This window comes from Bactrocera neohumeralis, unplaced genomic scaffold (assembly GCF_024586455.1).
Source record: "Bactrocera neohumeralis isolate Rockhampton unplaced genomic scaffold, APGP_CSIRO_Bneo_wtdbg2-racon-allhic-juicebox.fasta_v2 cluster11, whole genome shotgun sequence".
Lineage (NCBI taxonomy): Eukaryota > Metazoa > Arthropoda > Insecta > Diptera > Tephritidae > Bactrocera > Bactrocera neohumeralis.
The window spans coordinates 20,039,753-20,059,205 of record NW_026089624.1 but is presented as its reverse complement, the minus strand read 5'-3'; the positions used below and the strand labels follow the sequence as shown (position 1 = coordinate 20,059,205).

Genomic DNA, 19,453 nt, shown 5'->3' with positions numbered 1-19,453 from the left:
AAAAATTGTTCAACAGATTATTGGAAAGAAATAAGTAGAGATTTTACAATTAACAATTAATATCTATTTATATATGTGTATATATACTATTTATATAAGAAAAAACAGCTTTCTTTAAAGTCAGAGGAAAGGACACCAATAACAAACAATCATATGTGCACATATATGTACACAAACATCAGCAGGTGCAACATTTAAAACATTTTTTACAACAATAACATGTCTGATCTTGGCAGTGGCGACGAAGGCATTTCTGGTTCAAGTAAGTTGCACAATAACTCTCTGTATAAATGCAAATCTGTAAAATTTATACTACTTATGGGGTAGTATGGTAAAAATTTTTCAAAATATCGAAAAAATTTTTTTTGCTATTGTGATTACTTTAAACCCTTAATAATAATGTAGAAAGCTTCCTTTGACTCAGATGGTAATGGAAAGTTTTTAAAAACGAGATCCGCCGCAAGGTGTCGTGCGCTCGAATCGCACAGCTGGATCTTTAAACGCATTTTTCTCGAAACAATGTTTTTTGAACTGGTACCCACGATTCCAGCCAATCTCCTTGGCCGATTTTTTTAATTTTTTTTTTTTTTTTTTTTTTTTTTTTTGAATTTTCAGAAAATACTTGGCTATCTAATATATCTAAAATATATGACACAATTAGTAACTAAAAACAGGCGAAAAAAAACACAAAAAAAAATTATCAATGCATTGTTTCAGTCTAAGGTCATTAGATAGCTATTCATATGTACTCTAAAATAAAATTTATCCCGTTCGTTTCAGATCATTCACAATGAAGAAATCGTGGGTACCACTTTTAAAGATGGGGTCTTTTAGTCACCCATATCTCCACCGGATATCAAGAAAAATTGAGAAATTTTTTTTTTCTCTTGGCTATATTACATTTAGAATAACATATGAAAAACCTGAACTCTCAAATAAAAATTTGTGTGACAAAAAAATTCTTGAAAAAAGGTTTTTTTGTTTACCATTTTACCCCCTTAATAAATCTCACTGCAAGGTATCCACTTGTCCAGGCAACATTTTTTAATAAGTTAAATAAATACAGTCGGAAAAATTATGAAGCAAAGAACATTCTTTGAATGTAATGTACTGTTTTATTTATTTAAAATATTTCTGTCATTAACGTTTAAATTTCATATCGTCAACAACTCGGTATAAGGGAACTGTGGGACGGCATTTCAAATTCCTTACGTACAGCGGCAACCGAAGCCATTGGTTTTCGGAAAGTGCAAAAGAACAGCTGGTACGACGAGGAGTGCCGTGTCGCAGCGGAGAGAAAACAGGCTGCCTACCTCGCAACGTTCCGATCGACCACAACACGTGCGGGATGGGATAGATAGGCCGAAATGCGTAAGTACGAAGAGCTTGATAAGCTGGCCGACAGGGGTAATGCTCGAAAATTTTACGACAAAAGGGGCGGCTTACAGAAGGTTTCACGACCGGAGCATACTCTTGTAGAACCCCCAAAGGTGATCTAGTGACCGATGCCCAGAGCATAATTAAATTATGGAGGGAACACTTCTCCAGCCTGCTGAATGGCAGTGAACGCACAACGCCAGGAGAAGGCGAACCCGATTCCCCAATCGATGACGATGGAGCAGACGTTCCATTGCCCGACCATGAAGAAGTTCGAATAGCAATTGCCCGCCTGAAGAACAACAAATCGGCAGCGCCGACGGATTGCCGACCGAGCTATTCAAACACGGCGGCGAAGAACTGATAAGGATGATGCATGCTCCTTATCAGTTCTTCGCTTCTTTGTAAAATATGGTCGGACGAAAGCATGCCCAACGATTGGAATTTAAGTGTGCTATGCCCAATCCATAAAAAGGAGAATCCTCAACATCGCATATAAGGTTCTGGGCGTATTGTGTGAAAGATTAAAGCCCACCGTCAACAAACTGATTGGACCTTATCAGTGTGGCTTCAGACCCCGCAAATCAACAACCGACCAGATATTCACCATGCGCCAAATCTTGGAAAAAACCCGTGAGAGAAGAATCGACACACACCACCTCTTCGTCGATTTCAAAGCTGCTTTCGACAGCACGAAGAGGAGTTACCTTTATGCCGCGATTTCTGAATTTGGTATCCCCGCAAAACTAATACGGCTGTGTAAACCGACGTTGAGTAACACCAAAAGCTCCGTCAGGATCGGGATGGACCTCTCCGAGCCGTTCGATACCAAACGAGGTTTCAGACAAGGCGACTCCCTATCGTGCGACTTCTTCAACCTGCTTCTGGAGAAAATAGTTCGAGCTGCAGAACTAAATAGAGAAGGTAACATCTTCTATAAGAGTGTACAGCTGCTGGCGTATGCCGACGATATTGATATCATCGGCCTCAAAACCCGCGCCGTTAGTTCTGCTTTCTCCAGGCTGGACAAGGAAGCACAGAAAATGGGTCTGGCAGTGAACGAGGGCAAGACGAAATATCTCCTGTCATCAAACAAACAGTCGTCGCACTCGCGACTTGGCTCTCACGTCACTGTTGACAGTCATAACTTTGAAGTTGTAGATAATTTCGTCTATCTTGGAACCAGCATTAACACCACCAACAATGACAGCCTGGAAATCCAACGCAGGATTGCTCTTGCCAACAGGTGCTACTTCGGACTGAGTAGGCAATTGAAAAGTAAAGTCCTCTCTCGACAAACAAAAGCCAAACTATAAGTCACTCATAATTCCCGTTCTGCTATATGGTGCAGAGGCTTAGACGATGACAGCAACCGATGAGTCGACGTTAAGAGTTTTCGAGAGAAAGGTTCTGCGAAAGATTTATGGTCCTTTGCGCATTGGCCACGGTGAATATCGCATTCGATGGAACGATGAGCTGTACGAGATATACGACGACATTGACATAGTTCAGCGAATTTAAAGACAGCGGCTGCGCTGGCTAGGTCATGTTGTCCGGATGGATGAAAACACTCCAGCTCTGAAAGTATTCGACGCAGTACCCGCCGGGGGAAGCAGAGGAAGAAGAAGACCTCCACTCCGTTGGAAGAACCAAGTGGAGAAGGACCTGGCTTCTCTTGGAATATCCAATTGACGCCACGTAGCGAAAAGAAGAAACGACTGGCGCGCTGTTGTTAACTCGGCTATAATCGCGTAAGCGGTGTCTACGCCAATTAGGAAGAAGAAGAACAATTATTAATATATTGGGTACTCGAAAAGGCATTGTGTCATACTATATAGTGTTGGAAAGGCGGGATTTTAAGCTTCATTTAACCAAAAATAAATTTGGGGAAGTTGAAAAAATGTTACAGCTGTTCAAAAATGAATGAAAATAATGAAGAAGTTCGCTATATTTTGAAATTTTTGTATACGGAGACGATGCTGTATCAGTTCGTGTAGCACAACAATGGTTCGCTCGAAAAGTTAATCAAATACGACAATAATGTGCAAAAAAGATCATGGTCCAAGGGTGGTGAAGAAAACAAATGGTCGCAAAGCCTATATTGACGCCCAGAAAGGTTATGCTTAGTGTTTTGTGGGATTGGAAAAGAATCATTCACTATGATCTGCTCCAGCCTGGTCGAACGATTAATTCTACATTTTACTGTCAACAACTGATGGGATTGAGTCAAGCAATCGAAAAAAGCGGTCTGAACTGATCAACAGAAAGGGTTTCGTCTTCCATCAGGACAATGCTAGACCACACACATCTTTGATGACTCGGCAAAAACTGGGAAATCTTGGCAGGGAAGTTTTGATGCATCCACCATATAGCTCTGACCTTACATCATTGGACTACCATTTCTGTCAGTCAATGCAGAACTCCTTTAATGGAGTAAAGTTCGCTTCAAGAGAATCCTATGAAAATTACTTGTCGCAGGTTTTCGCCAAGAAACCAGAAAAATGTACACTAATGGAGTAATGTCTCTAATGGCAAAAGGTGGTGGAGCAAAATGGTACATATGTATTTGATGTTGAAATACGAAAAGACTCTTTCGACTACCCTATAAGCTAAGTTCGTGTCTATCCGAACATGTTATACTCTCAAAATTTGCATGGAACTAAGCTGAGGAAATGTGGAGTGCATATTAACTTCTTACTCAAAATGTTTATATGTATATGTACATATATGTATATATATACAAAAATAATGAAATGTGTATATATACAACATATAAACATTTTTAATAAGAAGTTAATATGCATTATTTGATTACAAACACATTTTTCTTATTAAACTATATTATGAGTAAGTTGTAGACTCACTCAGTTTCACTAGTACATTTTGCTTCGTGTGCGCAAAATTTATTTTAAAATCATTCTTATTAATTCATATGAGGTATATAAACTCATATAAACACATCTGTAGGGGCTAAATTAATATACTGGGTATATGAGGGAAATGGCAAACAAATAATTGGAAGTCATAATATCTGGGATATGAATTTTAGGTCAAAGTCAAGACCAATTTGATTTACATACAACACAAAGCCATATTCAGAGATCGGTGAAAACTTGCCTTTGATATAGCTAAAATTAGATATATGTAATATAACCTTATATAACTAAAATTAGGATTTTCAAACATCTAGGTTGTGGTACCTTAATGAAACTCACAGAGAGCATATTTTTCTGGTCATAGGATATAGTAAAAAATTGATAAAATCAGGTCAATGGTACCCAAATCTCTCTTATACCTTTTATAAGATTTTTTTGGTTGGCTTTATACCACATATATTAGCCGTGTTTTATTTGACCATCATAAGCTAATAGCTACACCATGGACAAATAAAACGCATTAAGCTTATTTCATATTTTCGCTTAAAAACGAAGTGTGTTGGCAATGCGTGCGGGAACTGTCAGTTGATATTCAATTTGTTTCAAAATGTCTGATGTGGAGAAAAGGCTGGTTTGAATTCTTCAATGTGCAAACGGGATATTAAATGACTATATAAGTATATTTATTTTGTTCATTTGATGATATTAATACAAAAAAATTATAACAAATGTTCAGATTTGTATTAATTTTAACTTAAATACTACACATTTTCATCTGTCAAAATGAACTTTATCGTTATTGTCAACTACTTTTTTTTTGAAAAATTATAGCTATTGAGAATGAAATAAGGCAATGCCTCTAGTTCAATATACATACAAGCTATGATAGTTGTCATAATTATGTTGGCTAACCGTGCGATTCTGTGCTGTGATACAGTCTCAAGTCTCTAAATTTGAGATTTTAAGTTATATTAAATTTTCTATAACATAGTTAAAAACATAATTATCAATAAAAATAAAATATAAGTTGACTTTGTTTCATAATATTTACGAAATTTATGAAAAATTGATTTATTTTTAACCTTTTCGTGTTTGAGTTGTTTACAAAATATAAAAAACGACAATCTGATATCTATGATGATCTCTACTCAGTATATTCAAAATGGCAGACAAGAGTTCTTTTTAGTTTTGTGACCTGCTAACTATCAGGTTTCGAATTCGAGGCAATATTTTGAGACTAAGGCTAGAGATTGTTCAGTCAATAGTAACTAGTCACAAATTGAGACTTTACCTCAAAATGTCTCAAATAGAGACTGGTTACAGAATCCCGTTATAAGTCTTACAAAGTTAGGTAATAGCTTAATATGCTGGTCAAATAAAAGACGCCTATTGTTCAATATGTAAGATATTTTTGCAAAATTAACTAAACGTATCTTATTGGATATACTTTAGTTTAATGCCGAAAGTATGTTAAATTGTTCCACGAATTACCCAAATTGCTATATACTACATGTCATCATTTTCGTTATTCTAACAAATCATACGCCGAATATGTCGTCCAGTTTATAAAATCTATATTGTTTTTATAAAATTGTTTGAATATACTATATGTTGTCCCGTATATCTGATTAATGCCAAAAGTTTTCACAGTCAGGCCAGAACTTTTTTGCCTATTTGAACTTTTAGGTTGGTCAATATATGTGATATTTTAGTGAAATTAAGTTAAAAGCTTTCTTAAAAATTATGTGGTTTAGCCTATAATTGGAATAAAATTGGTTTCGACTTTGGTAAACACCTCATATTCCTAACTAATGAATTCCGATCATCAGACTGACGTTTTGCTCATCATCTCAAAAAAATTTAGCCTTTTCGATTGATTTTGTGTCAGATATACCTTAGTTGAGGACCTAGCCTAACCTACTTGATGATGATTTTAATATAATTTTGGGAAGAAAAATATAGTTATAAAACGTTTTTAGTGGATGACTTATAAAACAAGTTAAAAAGACACAAAATTGTTTGCAATTTATTCATTCACAATTACGTCGAGAAAAATTGCTAACTCCTTCGTAACAATTTTAAAATAAAGTTTTTTTAAGTTATCTGAAGGTTTATCTCCCCGCTTTGATTTTGGCAACTTGCAAGAGTACTAAATGTTCGGTTACACACGAATTCAGCGCTTTCTTACTTGTTGAGAGTGAAATCGTATACTTTAAATATATTTTGTGTGCAATATTTTATTTCTATAATGTAATTTGTGAGGATGAGAGACCCCCCTCTTGATGACGACCATGGCAAACGAAATAAGGACTTCGATATCAGAGCATGCACCTGGAATGTCCGGACCCTTAATCGGGAAGGTGACGCTGCCCAGCTGGTTGATGTCCTCACGAAAATAATGGCGACATGACCGCCGTCCAAGAAATACGATGGACGGGACAATTACGAGGCGAGTAGACCATATAAAGGAGCGCAAGTTTGGTGTTGGATTCGTGGTGGGAGAGAGACTCCGTCGCCGAGTACTATGATTCACTCCGGTGAATGAACGTCTAGCCACAATCCATATCAAAGCGGTGTTCTTCAACATATTGCTGATTTGCGCCCACGCTCCGACGGAAGAGAAGGACGATGTGACCAAAGATGCCTTCTATGAGCGCTTGGAGCGTGCTTATGAGAGCTGCCTCCACCACGATGTCAATATCGTGCTTGGGTGGACAAAAAAGGTATATTTGGCACTACGGTCGGTAAATTCTGCCTCCACGGCGAAACATCCCCAAATGGGTTTTAGGCTGATCGACTTCGCCGGGGCCCGAAATATGGTTATCTGTGGTACTAGATTCCAGCCCAAGAAGATACATCAAGCCACCTGGCTGTCTCCGGATCGAAAAGCCACCAACCAGATCGATCATGTACTGATAGACGGAAGACACGTCTCTAGTGTTCTAGACGTGCGTACGCTCCGAGGTCCTAACATCGACTCGGACCACTATCTTGTTGCAGCCAAGATTCGCACCGGCCTCTGTGCAGCAAAAAACGCACGTCAAGAAACACTAGGAAGGTTCGACGTCGGGAAGCTGCAATCACAACAGACATCCGAACGATTTGCTACTCGGTTTGCACTCCTGCTCTCTGAGGGCACTCGTCAACAACTCGGTATAAGGGAACTGTGGAACGGCATTTCAAACTCCCTACGTACAGCTGCAACCGAAACCATTGGTTTTCGGAAAAATGCAAAAAAACAGCTGGTACGACGAGGAGTACCGTGTCGCAGCGGAGAGAAAGCAGACTGCCTACCTCGCAACGTTACAATCGACCACAACACGTGCGAGATGGGATAGATACCGAGAGTCGAAGAGGGAAGCGAAACGCATTTGCAGACAGAAAAAGAAAGAGGCCGAAATGCGTGAGTACGTTTGGTTTGATAAGCTGGTCGACAGGGGTAATGCTCGAAAATTCTACGAACAAATGCGGCGGCTTACAGAAGATTTCAAAACCGGAGCATACTCTTGTATAACCCCCAAAGGGTTCGCCAGGAGAAGGAGAACCCGATTCCCCAATCGATGACGATGAAGCAGATGTTCCATTGCCCGACCATGAAGAAGTTCGAATAGCAATTGCCCGCCTGAAGAACAACAAAGCGGCAGGGGCCGACGGATTACCGGCCGAGCTATTCAAACATGGCGGCGAAGAACTGATAATGAGCATGAATCAGCTTCTTTGCAAAATATGGTCGGAAGAAAGCATGCCGAACGATTAGAATTTAAGTGTGCTCTGCCCAATCCACAAAAACGGAGACCCCACAATCCGCGGCAACTGCCGTGAGATAAGCCTCCTCAACATCGCGTATAAGGTTCTATCGAGCGTATTGTGTGAAAGAATAAAGTCCACCGTCAACAAACTGATTGGACCTTATCAGTGTGGTTATAGACCTGGCAAATCAACAACCGACCAGATATTCACCATGCGCCAAATCGTGGAAAAGACCCTTGAAAGGAGAATCGACACACACCACCTCTTCGTCGATTTCACAGCTGCTTTCGAGAGCACGAAAAGTAGCTGCCTTTATGCCGCGATGTCTGAATTTGATATCCCCGCAAAACTAATACGACTGTGTAAACTGACGTTGAGCAACACGAAAAGCTCCGTCAGGATCGGGAAGGACCTCTCCGAGCCGTTCGATACCAAACGAGGTTTCAGACAAAAGTCGCCCTATCATGCGACTTTTTCAATCTGCTGCTGGAGAAAATAATTCGAGCTGCAGAACTTAATCGAGCAAGTACAATTTTTTATAAGAGTGTACAGCTGCTGGCGTATGCCGATGATATTGATATCATGGGTATAATGGGTCTGGCAGTGAACGAGGGCAAGACGAAATATCTCCTGTCATCAAACAAACAGTCGTCGCACTCCCGACTTGGCTCTCACGTCACTGTTGACAGCCATAACTTTGAAGTCGTAGATAATTTCGTCTATCTTGGAACCAGCGTAAACACCACCAACAATATCAGCCTGGAAATCCAACGCAGGATTGCTCTTGCCAACTGGTGCTACTTTGGACTGAGTAGGCAATTGAAAAGTAAAGTCTTCTCTCGACAAACAAAAGCTAAACTATAAGTCGCTCATAATTCCCGTTCTGCTATATGGTGCAGAGGCTTGGACGATGACAGCAACCGATGAGTCGGTTTATGGTGCTTTTGCGCTTTGGCCACAGCGAATATCGCATTCGATGGAACGATGAGCTGTACGAGATATACGACGACATTGACATAGTTCAGCGAATTAAAAGACAGCGGCTACGCCGGCTAGGTTATGTTGTCCGGATGGACGAAAACACTCCAGCTCTGAAAGTATTCGACGCAGTACCCGCCGGGGGAAGCAGAGGAAGAGAAAGACCTCCACTCCGTTGGAAGGACCAAGTGGAGAAAGACATGCCTTCGCTTGGAATATCCAATTGGCGCCACGTAGCGAAAGGAAGAAACGACTGGCGCGCTGTTGTTAACTCGGCTATAATCGCTTAAGCGGTGTCTACGCCAATTAAGAAGAAGAAGAATTTGTGTACTGTGTGGTGAAAGAATATTGGAATTTAAATTTGTGATAATGGGAAGTAAGTGATTTCGCATATTCTCACACTGTGATAAAATACAAATATAACGTTACGCATAGAAATTGTTGAAAGTGATAGAGTAGTTCCTGAGTTGTTACGCTACGCAAATTTTCCAATTTTTACAACGCATCGCTTGAAACGGTTCAATTTTAGTAGTAAAATGGTATGCTTCTGACATATTTATTTAGGAATTTATGGCACCTTGAGCAGTTTTCAACATAACCATTTTAGGGTGAGATGTCAAAATAGTCCCTTAGCAAGTTTGGTCGACGTAGCTTATGGTTTATTGTTGTTTCATCGCTATTTTACTCAAGTTGATACTTGCACAAACGGACGGACAGACAGTCACCCTAAATTCAACTTGACTCGTCGTAACGATCTTTTATATGTGTACATACATATATGCCTCTATATCGGACGCGATTTGTTTAGGATGGTACAAACAACCGTTAGGTGAACCAAAGTAGTCTATATGGTTTGTTCGGAAAGTTATAGGGCTGATTTTCTTCCGCCGCGATTGTACTTCGAAGCGTGCGCGCACCTACTGTATTCGGTTGAGGGCGTTCCTAGCTAACGATTGAGCGACTGGTCAGTTGTTTCCGAGCACCTGGAGAGTAATGACAAACATTTTCTCTCGACGTGTTTCTGTGAGTGGTGCAAGCCGATAATGCAACGTTTGTTAGAGCAGAGGTACGCGATTAAATTCTGCGTGAAACTCGGTAAATCTACGACAGAAACGTTTGAATAACGTAATCACAGGTTACGAGTCATGGATCTTTGAGTATGATCCCGAGATAAAGAGGCAATCTTCCGAGTGGCACACGGTGGCGTCTCCTCGCCAAAAAAGGGAAGAATGAGTAGATCCAAAGTGAAAATGATGTTCATTGTCTTTTTTGACATCAGAGGAATCGTTTACCATGAATTTATTCCTCCTAGACAAACCGTGAACGCCAAGTTTTACGTGGAAGTCCTCGAGAGACTCAAACAAAAGGTCAGTCGGACATGACACCGACAAAAAGAAACCCTGGCCTAGGGGTAAAAAGGTAGGCCCCCCTCCCGATCTAATTAATGAAAACATGGTTCTGTTGAAATCTGTTTACTATCATGGTTTAGGAACGTGCAACTTAAATAATAACATTTTCAATTATTTAGAAACTAGAATTGACCTTTTCGAATATTGACGGCCGCGAAAGCGTCGATAATAGTCTGGAAATCCTATTTCTTGGTTAATTCTGCCTCTAGGTACAGCGTAGCTTGTTCTGAAATCCTACCTTGTTACAAGCTTGATCGTTGCTAAAGCACCAAACAAACGTTCTCCTATTTAAATTAAAACGAGTAAAGTGTAAAATAGTTTCTAAGTGATGCAAATAGTAAGTAAAACGGGTTTCAAAATTTGGTGTTTTTTTGTGATCGATCAGCAAGAATAGAGAAAGCGATATATCAGCTTAGAAATCATTCCTAGAATTCCTCATGCCAACAAGTGCTATTTGTACCAGATAATGAAGAAGATAAATACTCTTTCAATGAGGAAAAACAAGATTTAATTTTCATATCCGATTAAATCATTTCTGAGATCTTCGTGATCTAATTTTGTATGAGTTGCCAGAGTTTTTTTAAACAAGAACTATTGCACCCAAATCAATTTATATATTGAAAAATCTTCTAAATGGGCTGAAAACTCGTTGACCTGATCCAGAGATTTTGCCACTATTAAAATATCTCTATCCTTCTCTTTGGATATTATATAGTGAAAAAAATGTTTAGAGTTTGTTTGATTCCTGATGTGAAAACGTGAATGTTAACGCATAGCAAAGGCTTGTTCCGTGTTACGACATATCTGGTGCAGCTCAAATAATGCACCCTACTCAGGAAAACCTCAAGAGGCAGTAATACCAGAAAAGATCGCGAATTCATAAAATGTTGTTAGAGATGTCGCCAACTTTAATCTTTAGCGCAGTCTGTAATCCTTCATGCAGGGGCTTTGTAGGGGTTAGTCGCCAGCGATAAGAGAAGACACTAATTTTTAATCCCAAACATAGCAATGAAAAAGGTTTCATCCAAAAAAATCTGGAAACCCCAAAAAGCGGATTGAACAAAAAAATGTTTAATCCCAAGGTTATAATTAAAGTTCAAAAAAATAAGTTTACATTTTTTCGCGTTTACGTACGCGTGTACGAAGGAGAACTTTCCTGATATTTTGTCCTTTTGCCAAAAAGGTATAGTGTTATGTCAAAATTTTCCCTAACTCCAATATACCTAAGATAAAGATGCTATCTTATTAACTATCTGTTTACTGCCTTACATATCGGCCAATATGGGAGACTATCTAAGTACATATCGGTCAATATGGAAGACTATCTAAGCAGTATATACAAGTATAATGATTTTCGCTATTTATGTCAGATAAATCGACCGATGATCGTAGAAACATGTTCTAGAGCATACTTTTAATATACAGTGAAACCTCTACTTGTGGACACCTCCAATAAGCGAACGCCTCTCTTAACCGGACAAAAATTCAAGGACCAAGTTCTACTTTGCGTCTTCAGAACAAATTTCCATCTAACACCCGGACCCTCTAATGACCCGGACACATTTTGATACTTTTGCAGCCAGTTGCTACAGAGTATTATAGTTACGTACGTACCACCTAAAACTAAGCGAGATAGGTATAGAGTTATATACATATGTATAAATGATCAGGATGACGAGAAAAGTTGAAATCCAAATGACTGTCTCTCTGTCTTTCCATCCGTGCAAGCTGTAACTTGAGTAAAAATTTAGATATCTCGATGACACTTGGTATGTGGGTTCCTTAGCAAAAAAAAAGTTTCGAATTCGTAGAAGAGCGTAATCGGAAGACTACGTCGCCCACAAATCGTCAAGGGCCGTAACTAAGCATCAAATTAAGATATAAAACTGCAATTTGGCACAGACAATCTCAGTAACAAGGGGCACCTGTGGGCAATATTTTTTGAAAAAGTGGGCGTGGCCCCGCCCTCTAACAAGTTTAATGTACATATCTCTTAAACCACTTAAGTACAATAACCAAATTTGCTGAGTACAAATCTTATAAGAACCTCATTCACTCCCCATATAACGGTACTGTTGAAAACTATTAAAAGCGCGACAAATCAATAACTAAATGCGCCAGAAAAGTAAAAATTTATAGCCGGGATAGTATGACAAGGCTTTATAGGGGCGGGGTAAAAATTAAACGATGGGCGCGGCACTGCCAATTTTTTGTTAAAATCCTATATTTCGTGACCCAACTGACCAATTTCGACAAAATTTGGAACGTGGCATCAATCGGACAATAACCACGCCTACTTCCCATATAGCACAATTTTAAATTCCACTTAATTCTTTTACTTCCCAGTACACAAATCAAGAAGCAATTAATATAATGGGGTTAAACTTTGCACGAATAATGCCTTTAATGTATACCATCTTATGACAAAAATCGAAAATATGACTTTAGATCGAAAATATCGTTGAAATCGGGTAAATTCTTCGCTGAGCCCATATACCTAATATAAAGATTTTCGAACTTCCTGATGACTTTATGCTGGATATATCGGCCAATATTTGAGTTATCTCAATGAAAATTTCAGAACCTATTTTACTCATACAGTATACCATTCTGCCTAAAATGGATACAATTGACTATGTATAATGATTAGGGTTCTTCTAACAAATTGTATGCCGAATATATATATAGATCATTGTATAAGTTATATATAGTGTATGTATATATAAAGTTTCTTAGATTCCGATCCTCTGGTTAACGTTTTACTCCTTAAATATTTCCCTGGCTTTAATTCTAGCAAGTTGCAAGAGTATAAAATGTTCGGTTGCACCCGAACTTAGCTCTTCCTTACTTATTTACTACTTTTTATTTTCATTACCTCTCGTAAGCGGACGCGGCCCTCTCGATAACGGACAAGAAATTTGAATTGCTAAACGAAAGTGTAAAAAACAGTAAAAACCTCTGATAAGCGGACGTGAAACTCTTATTTGCGGATAACGAAGACCAAAAGAAAACGGAACAAACAGTAACATGTTATGATGCAACGGGATCTATATGTAATAATTTGTAGCTATTGACATGAAAAATTTAATAATTATGATTCATTCGATTTGTTGCAAATCGTTTAGTCGTGTTAATCAATTAACAGGGAAAAGATGCCACAAAAAAAGAAAATACTTTCTATTAAAGAAAAAATGGAAATTTTAAATGTGTTGGAGAAAGAAAATTTATCTGTTCATGCACTCGGAAAAAGGTTAGTAAAAATTTCTTTACTTTTATTTGTTTGCTTTTAATGATTCGATATTTGAAAAACCCAGGCTGTCACTGTTCTGAAAAAAAGGAAGACATTAAAGGGATATGGTTGAGTGGAGATAACATAAGTAAATAAAAAGAAAAACTTCTTAAATAGTGATGGTTCAAAAATAGACAATTTGTGCGGGTCAATTAGGAGCATCAAATGGATGGTTGGAAAAATGGCGGAAAGGACATAATGTGACTTTCAAATGCATATGTGGAGAATCTGCTGAGGTTAATCCTGAGGATGTACATACATCAATTCAAACAAAAGCTACCAGACTTATTATTGGGCTACAGACCAGAAGATACATATATTTAACGCAGATGAAACTGAAGCGATTATTGAAAGAAAGATTAACAGTGCTATTGTGTGTCAATATGGCTGGAGATAAAGAAAAACCGTTAGTGTTCGGAGAAGCAACATGCCCTCGAGCGTTAAAAAATTGCGATTGAGGAAGGCCGCCAGTTGAATGGAAGTCAAAAATCGAAAGCTTGGATGTTTCGTGAAATTACGTGTGAGCGCTACTAACGTTTGATAAAAAATGGGCTATTTTTGGACAATATCACAATTCACGCTCAGAATATTAAACTTAATAACATAAAGTTGATCTTTTTACCTGCTAATACAACATCCGTTTGTCAGCCCCTTGATCAGGGCATTATACAGTATTTCAAATGTCACTTCAGATGCAATATTATAAAACATATATTGACAAGAGTAGACGACATTTCAATGAACAAACTTTAAAAAATATTTGACATTTTGGAGGCTGTTTATTTTATTAATACTGCATGGGACAATGTAACAATGGAAACAATAAAAAACTGCTTTTCAAAAGCTGGTTTTTAAACTTCGATGCAGAGGACGATATTGCCATATTGACGTTATCGGCTTTGATAAAGATTTTAAATTAAAATGTGGAAGGGCAGCATTCCGACGACTTCTTGTTAATCAACGAAATTGTGACTACAGATGACAATAATATTGACATTATCATTGACGAAAATGTTACAAAGGAATTATCTGATAAAGAAACCGAAGACCTAAATGAAGTATGCTCCCAATAAATAATGTATGTAGAATTTATTATAACTATGAAATATCTGACAATAAAAATGAAATATGTAAATAATGACCAATAAATCTAATTTATTTGAGAAAAGTTTTGATTCGTCCACTCCTATAAGCGGACATCGCCGATAATCGGAAAAAATTATGGACCCGTCAGTGTCCGGTTATGGGAGGTTTCACTGTTAATGCAAATAAATAATGGTAAATACAATCAGCTCAGATCTTCGGTTAGCCCTGATATACCCATTATGATTTTTTTATGAAATTAAGCAAAACTAGTTAAATGATTTAACGCCGAATAACATCAACCTTTGCTTTGGCCCTCTAACCTTTAATATAGTATAGCAAATTACGCTTATTTGCAGTATTCGACTATGTACTACTTGTAATATTACGAGACTCTTTCTGAATTTACTCCAAATGCTGTCGGCTATGTATTTATATAAAGAATTGCTGCCGTTGGGTCCAAATTTTTTTTCTTGGCTTTGACCCAAAGAAATGGTCCAGCTAAGAACGTAGGGTTAACTGCACTTCGGAAGGGATTTCCGATGACCATTCAACAGAAAAACGTTTGGTTATCTATACAATCTCTTTATATACTTGCTTTTTAAAATTACTTTAACAAAAGATAAATTGATTTTGAAGGCAGTTAATAAAAAAGGAGGTAAAAACTTTCGCTAGAAATTCCGTGAAGCTGATGCAGAGGTCGCCAAGTAATACTATTTATTTTTCTTCTTCTTTATTCTACAAAGAAGCTCATGCATGCTCCTTATCAGTTCTTCGCCGCCGTGTTTGAATAGCTCGGCCGGCAATCCATCGAACACCGCCGCTTTGTTGTTCTCCGTCCGCTGTCCGCTCCATGGTCATCAATTGGGGAATCGGGTTCGCCTTCTAGCGTTGTGCGTTCACTGCCATTCAGCAGGCTGAAGAAGTGTTCCCTGCATAATTTTAGTATGCTCTGGCCATCAGTCGCTAGATCACCTCCTTGGGTTCTACAAGAATATGTCGCTTCGCTTCTGTTTGTCGCCGCATTTTTTATTTTAGTTTTCGAACATTACCCCTGTCGGCCAGCTTGTCAACCTCTTCATACTCACTCATTTCGGCCTTTTTCTTTTTTTGTCTAACAGTATGTCTCGCTTCCCTCTTCAACTCTCGGTATCTATCCCATCTCGCACGTGTTGTGGTCGATTGTAACGTTGCGAGGTAGGCAGTCTGCTTTCTCTCCGCTGCGACACGGCACTCCTCATCGTACCAGCTGTTCTTTTGCATTTTCCGAAAACCAATGGTTTCGGTTGCAGCTGTACGTAGGGAGTTTCAAATGCCGTCCCACAGTTCTCAGAGAGCAGGAGTGCAAGTCGACTAGAAAATCGTTCGGCTGTCTGTTGTGATTGCAGATTCTCGACGTCGAATCTTCCTTGTGTTTGTTGACGAGCGTTTTTTCCAGCACAGAGGCGTGTGCGAATCTTGACTGCAACAAAATAGTGGTCCGAGTCGATGTTAGGACCTCGGATCGTACGCACGTCCTGAACACTACGGGCAAGTAGCTTGATGTATTAATGTATGTATTTATTTATGCTGGAATCAAGTATTACAGATAGCCATATTTCGGGCTCCGGCGAAGTCTGTCGCCGTATATCGTTCCATCGAATGCGATATTCGCCGTTGCCAATGCGCAATGGACCATAAATCTTTCGCAGAACTTTTCTCTCGAAAACTCTCAACGTTGACTCATCTGTTGTTGTCATCGTCCAAGTCTCTGCACCATATAGCAGGACGGGAATAATGAGGGACTTATAGAGTTTTGTTTCTGTTCGTCGAGATAGGACTTTGCTTCTCAATTGCCTACTCAGTACGAAGTAGCACCTGTTGGCAAGAGTTATCCTGCGTTGGATTTTCAGGCTGACATTGTTGGTGGTGTTTACGCTGGTTCCCAAATATACGGAACTATCTTCAACTTCAAAGTTATGACTGTCAACAGTGACGTGAGAGCCAAGTCGCGAACGCGACGACTATTTGTTTGATGACAGGAGATATTTCGTCTTGCCCTCGTTCACTGCCAGACCCATTATACCCATGATATCAATATCATCGGCATACGCCAGCAGCTGTACACTCTTATAAAAAATTGTACCTGCTCGATTAAGTTCTGCAGCTCGAATTATTTTCTCCAGCAGCAGATTGAAAAAGTCGCATGATAGGGCGACTCTTGTCTGAAACCTCGTTTGGTATCGAACGGCTCGGAGAGGTTCTTCCCGATCCTGATGGAACTTCTGGTGTTGCTCGACGTCAGTTTACAAAGCCGTATTAGTTTTGCAGGGATACCAATTTCAGACATCGCGGCATAGAGGCATCTCGTTTTCGTGCTGTCGAAAGCAGCTTTGAAATCGACGAAGAGGTGGTGTGTGTCGATTCTCCTTTCACGGGTCTTTTCCAAGATTTGGCGCATGGTGAATATCTGGTCTGTTGTTGATTTGCCAGGTCTAAAGCCACACTGATAGGGTCCAATCAGTTTGTTGACGGTGGGCTTTAATCTTTCACACAATACGCTCGATAGAACCTTATATGCGATGTTGAGGAAGCTTATCCCACGGTAGTTGGCGCAGATTGTGGGGTCTTCTTTTTTATGGATTGGGCAGAGCACACTTAAATTCCAATCGTTGGGCATGCTTTCGTCCAACCATATTCTACAAAGAAGCTGATGCATTCTCCTTATGAGTTCTTCACCGCCGTGTTTGAATAGCTCGGTCGGCAATCCATCGGCCCCCACCGCCTTGTTGTTTTTCAGACGGGTAATTGCTATTCGAACTTTTTCATGGTCGAACAATTAATGTTGGAGAAAAAAAATAAAAAAGCTATATCATAAAAACTAGAGCTGATAGAGACAAATTGATTACAGATTTGAATTCAGCGCGCCCAAATTAACTAGAATCAGTTGATAAATTTTTAATGCGAAATTGTTTTGCGAAATGTTTTTTTTAGGTCATAAGTTAAGAGGAGGGTATAAAAAAGCTATATCATGAAAACTAGAGCTGATGGAGACAAACTGATTGCAGATTTGAATTCAGCGCGCCCAAATTAACTAGAATCAGTTGATAAATTCAAAGAAGCAAAAATTTTTTTTAATTTGGTCAGGCTGTGTTTTCTACGTTTGTATTCTACGAGCTCTATTTTATTTGCTCCAAACGTGGTTAGATTCTTGAAATAACAGCCCTTGGTCGGATGAGATCAATTCCAACAACGTAGATTTGTCTGTTCTAGGAATTGGCTCTATTACGAATTGATCGTTCTTTCGATTAGAACTTATGTATTAAAAACAGTGAGGTTGAATATTTACTATAATTTAAAGTTTTTAGATAGTCTATCATAAATGTATAATATAATTAATTATTTCAGAATACAATGCAAGCGGCATGGAAGGCACAGGTGGAAGAAGTGACTTCGATTCTTCTGGCAAGGGTAAGTGTACATTGACGAATTAAGTTTAGATTGTAATGACCAAAATGCTTGATTCAGCAAATGAGTCAGGGAAAAGCTGTAGATTGTTTGTATTTTCAGCAGCTTTTTTTGAGGTTCGTAGGTAGGTAGGTAAGAGTGCAGCCCTGTTATCCTTCCGGTTCAATTAGCACTGGTTGTGCCATTTTGATGCGATTAGTGCACCATATCTTTCAAACCATTTTGAGGTTTCGATGAAGCTACTTATGTCCGATATGCTTTTAGTAGAAATCCATTTAAGGTTTGGTGTTTGATGGATTCCACGTGTTCTGTGTGAGATCTGCGATGGGGCTGGGCATTCACAGAAAAATGGAAAATTGTTGTCATATGGTGGCCATAATTGTTTAGTTATAATACATTTCGTTATGTTTCCCCATCTGTTATTTGCAACTTGTTGAAATTGTCTATTGATCTCTTTTTTGATCGATCCCAGCGGGCTTGGTATTAGCTCCGCTTTGGATTCGTTGAGGAAAGCTCCTGCCTTTGCCAACTCGTCGACTTTTTCGTTGCCGAAAATGTACTTGTGGCCAAGAACCCAGATCAAGTCTAGGTGGAGCTTATCTTTTACTGAGCTCAGTGTTTTCTTGCAATTGTGGACTTTTCTGGAATTTGTCATGGGCGAAGACAAGGTCAGGAGCGCCACCTGGCTATCTATAAATACTGCTGCTTTACGTATTCTCTCTTGGTTTTCTAATAGAGCTTCGCAGGCCTTTGCTATTCCCAGTGCTTCCGCTTGGAAGATGCTAGCCGAGTTCGGTAGACGGATAGAGAGAGAAATGTCTAGATCAATGGAAAATACCCCCGTGCTTACTCCGCAGTCCATTTTGGACCCTTCGGTATAGACTAAGATGGTATCTTCCTCCCCTATTGAGCCTCTTCTCCATTCTCGTCTAGAGGGTATCCTCACCTGGAAGTGTCTATTGAAATCCAGCATTGGGAGGATGTAGTCTGATTTATTAACGTTGAGCTTGTTTAGGATTCCACTATGTCCATAGTACTGCTGATTCCAAAACCCCAATCCGTTTATTCTTATAGCAGAACATGCTTTTGTTTTGTAAATAAAGATGTCTATGGATAGTTGATGCAGGACCACATTGAGCGCGTCAGTCGGACATGACTTGATTGCAGCAGTAAAACCTGCACATGCTGCTCTTTGTATTCCATTTAACTTTCTAATGTTGTATTGTTTTTTAGCGCTGGCCTCC

General features: G+C 39.1%; 1 protein-coding gene and 1 long non-coding RNA gene across 11 annotated transcripts in view; both read left to right on the top strand.

Annotated features, from left to right (window-relative positions):
• LOC126766162 (transcriptional activator protein Pur-alpha) overlaps positions 1 to 19,453 on the top strand; it is a 90,381-nt gene that overhangs the window by 49,185 nt on the left and 21,743 nt on the right. For 6 of the 10 annotated variants that reach the window (XM_050484037.1, XM_050484041.1, XM_050484033.1 and 3 more), the window contains 2 exons: positions 109 to 262; positions 18,150 to 18,212. In XM_050484037.1, the coding sequence (XP_050339994.1) occupies positions 220 to 262; positions 18,150 to 18,212 (106 nt within the window). In that variant the 5' untranslated portion in view covers positions 109 to 219. Of the gene's footprint in view, positions 1 to 99; positions 263 to 18,149; positions 18,213 to 19,453 lie in introns of all 10 variants that reach the window. The other 4 variants (XM_050484042.1, XM_050484043.1, XM_050484040.1 and 1 more) reach the window with 3 other exon arrangements.
• On the top strand, positions 8,184 to 14,820 carry LOC126766277 (uncharacterized). The gene is made up of 2 exons (XR_007668807.1): positions 8,184 to 13,443; positions 13,516 to 14,820. It is a non-coding gene; the product is annotated as an uncharacterized LOC126766277 (long non-coding RNA).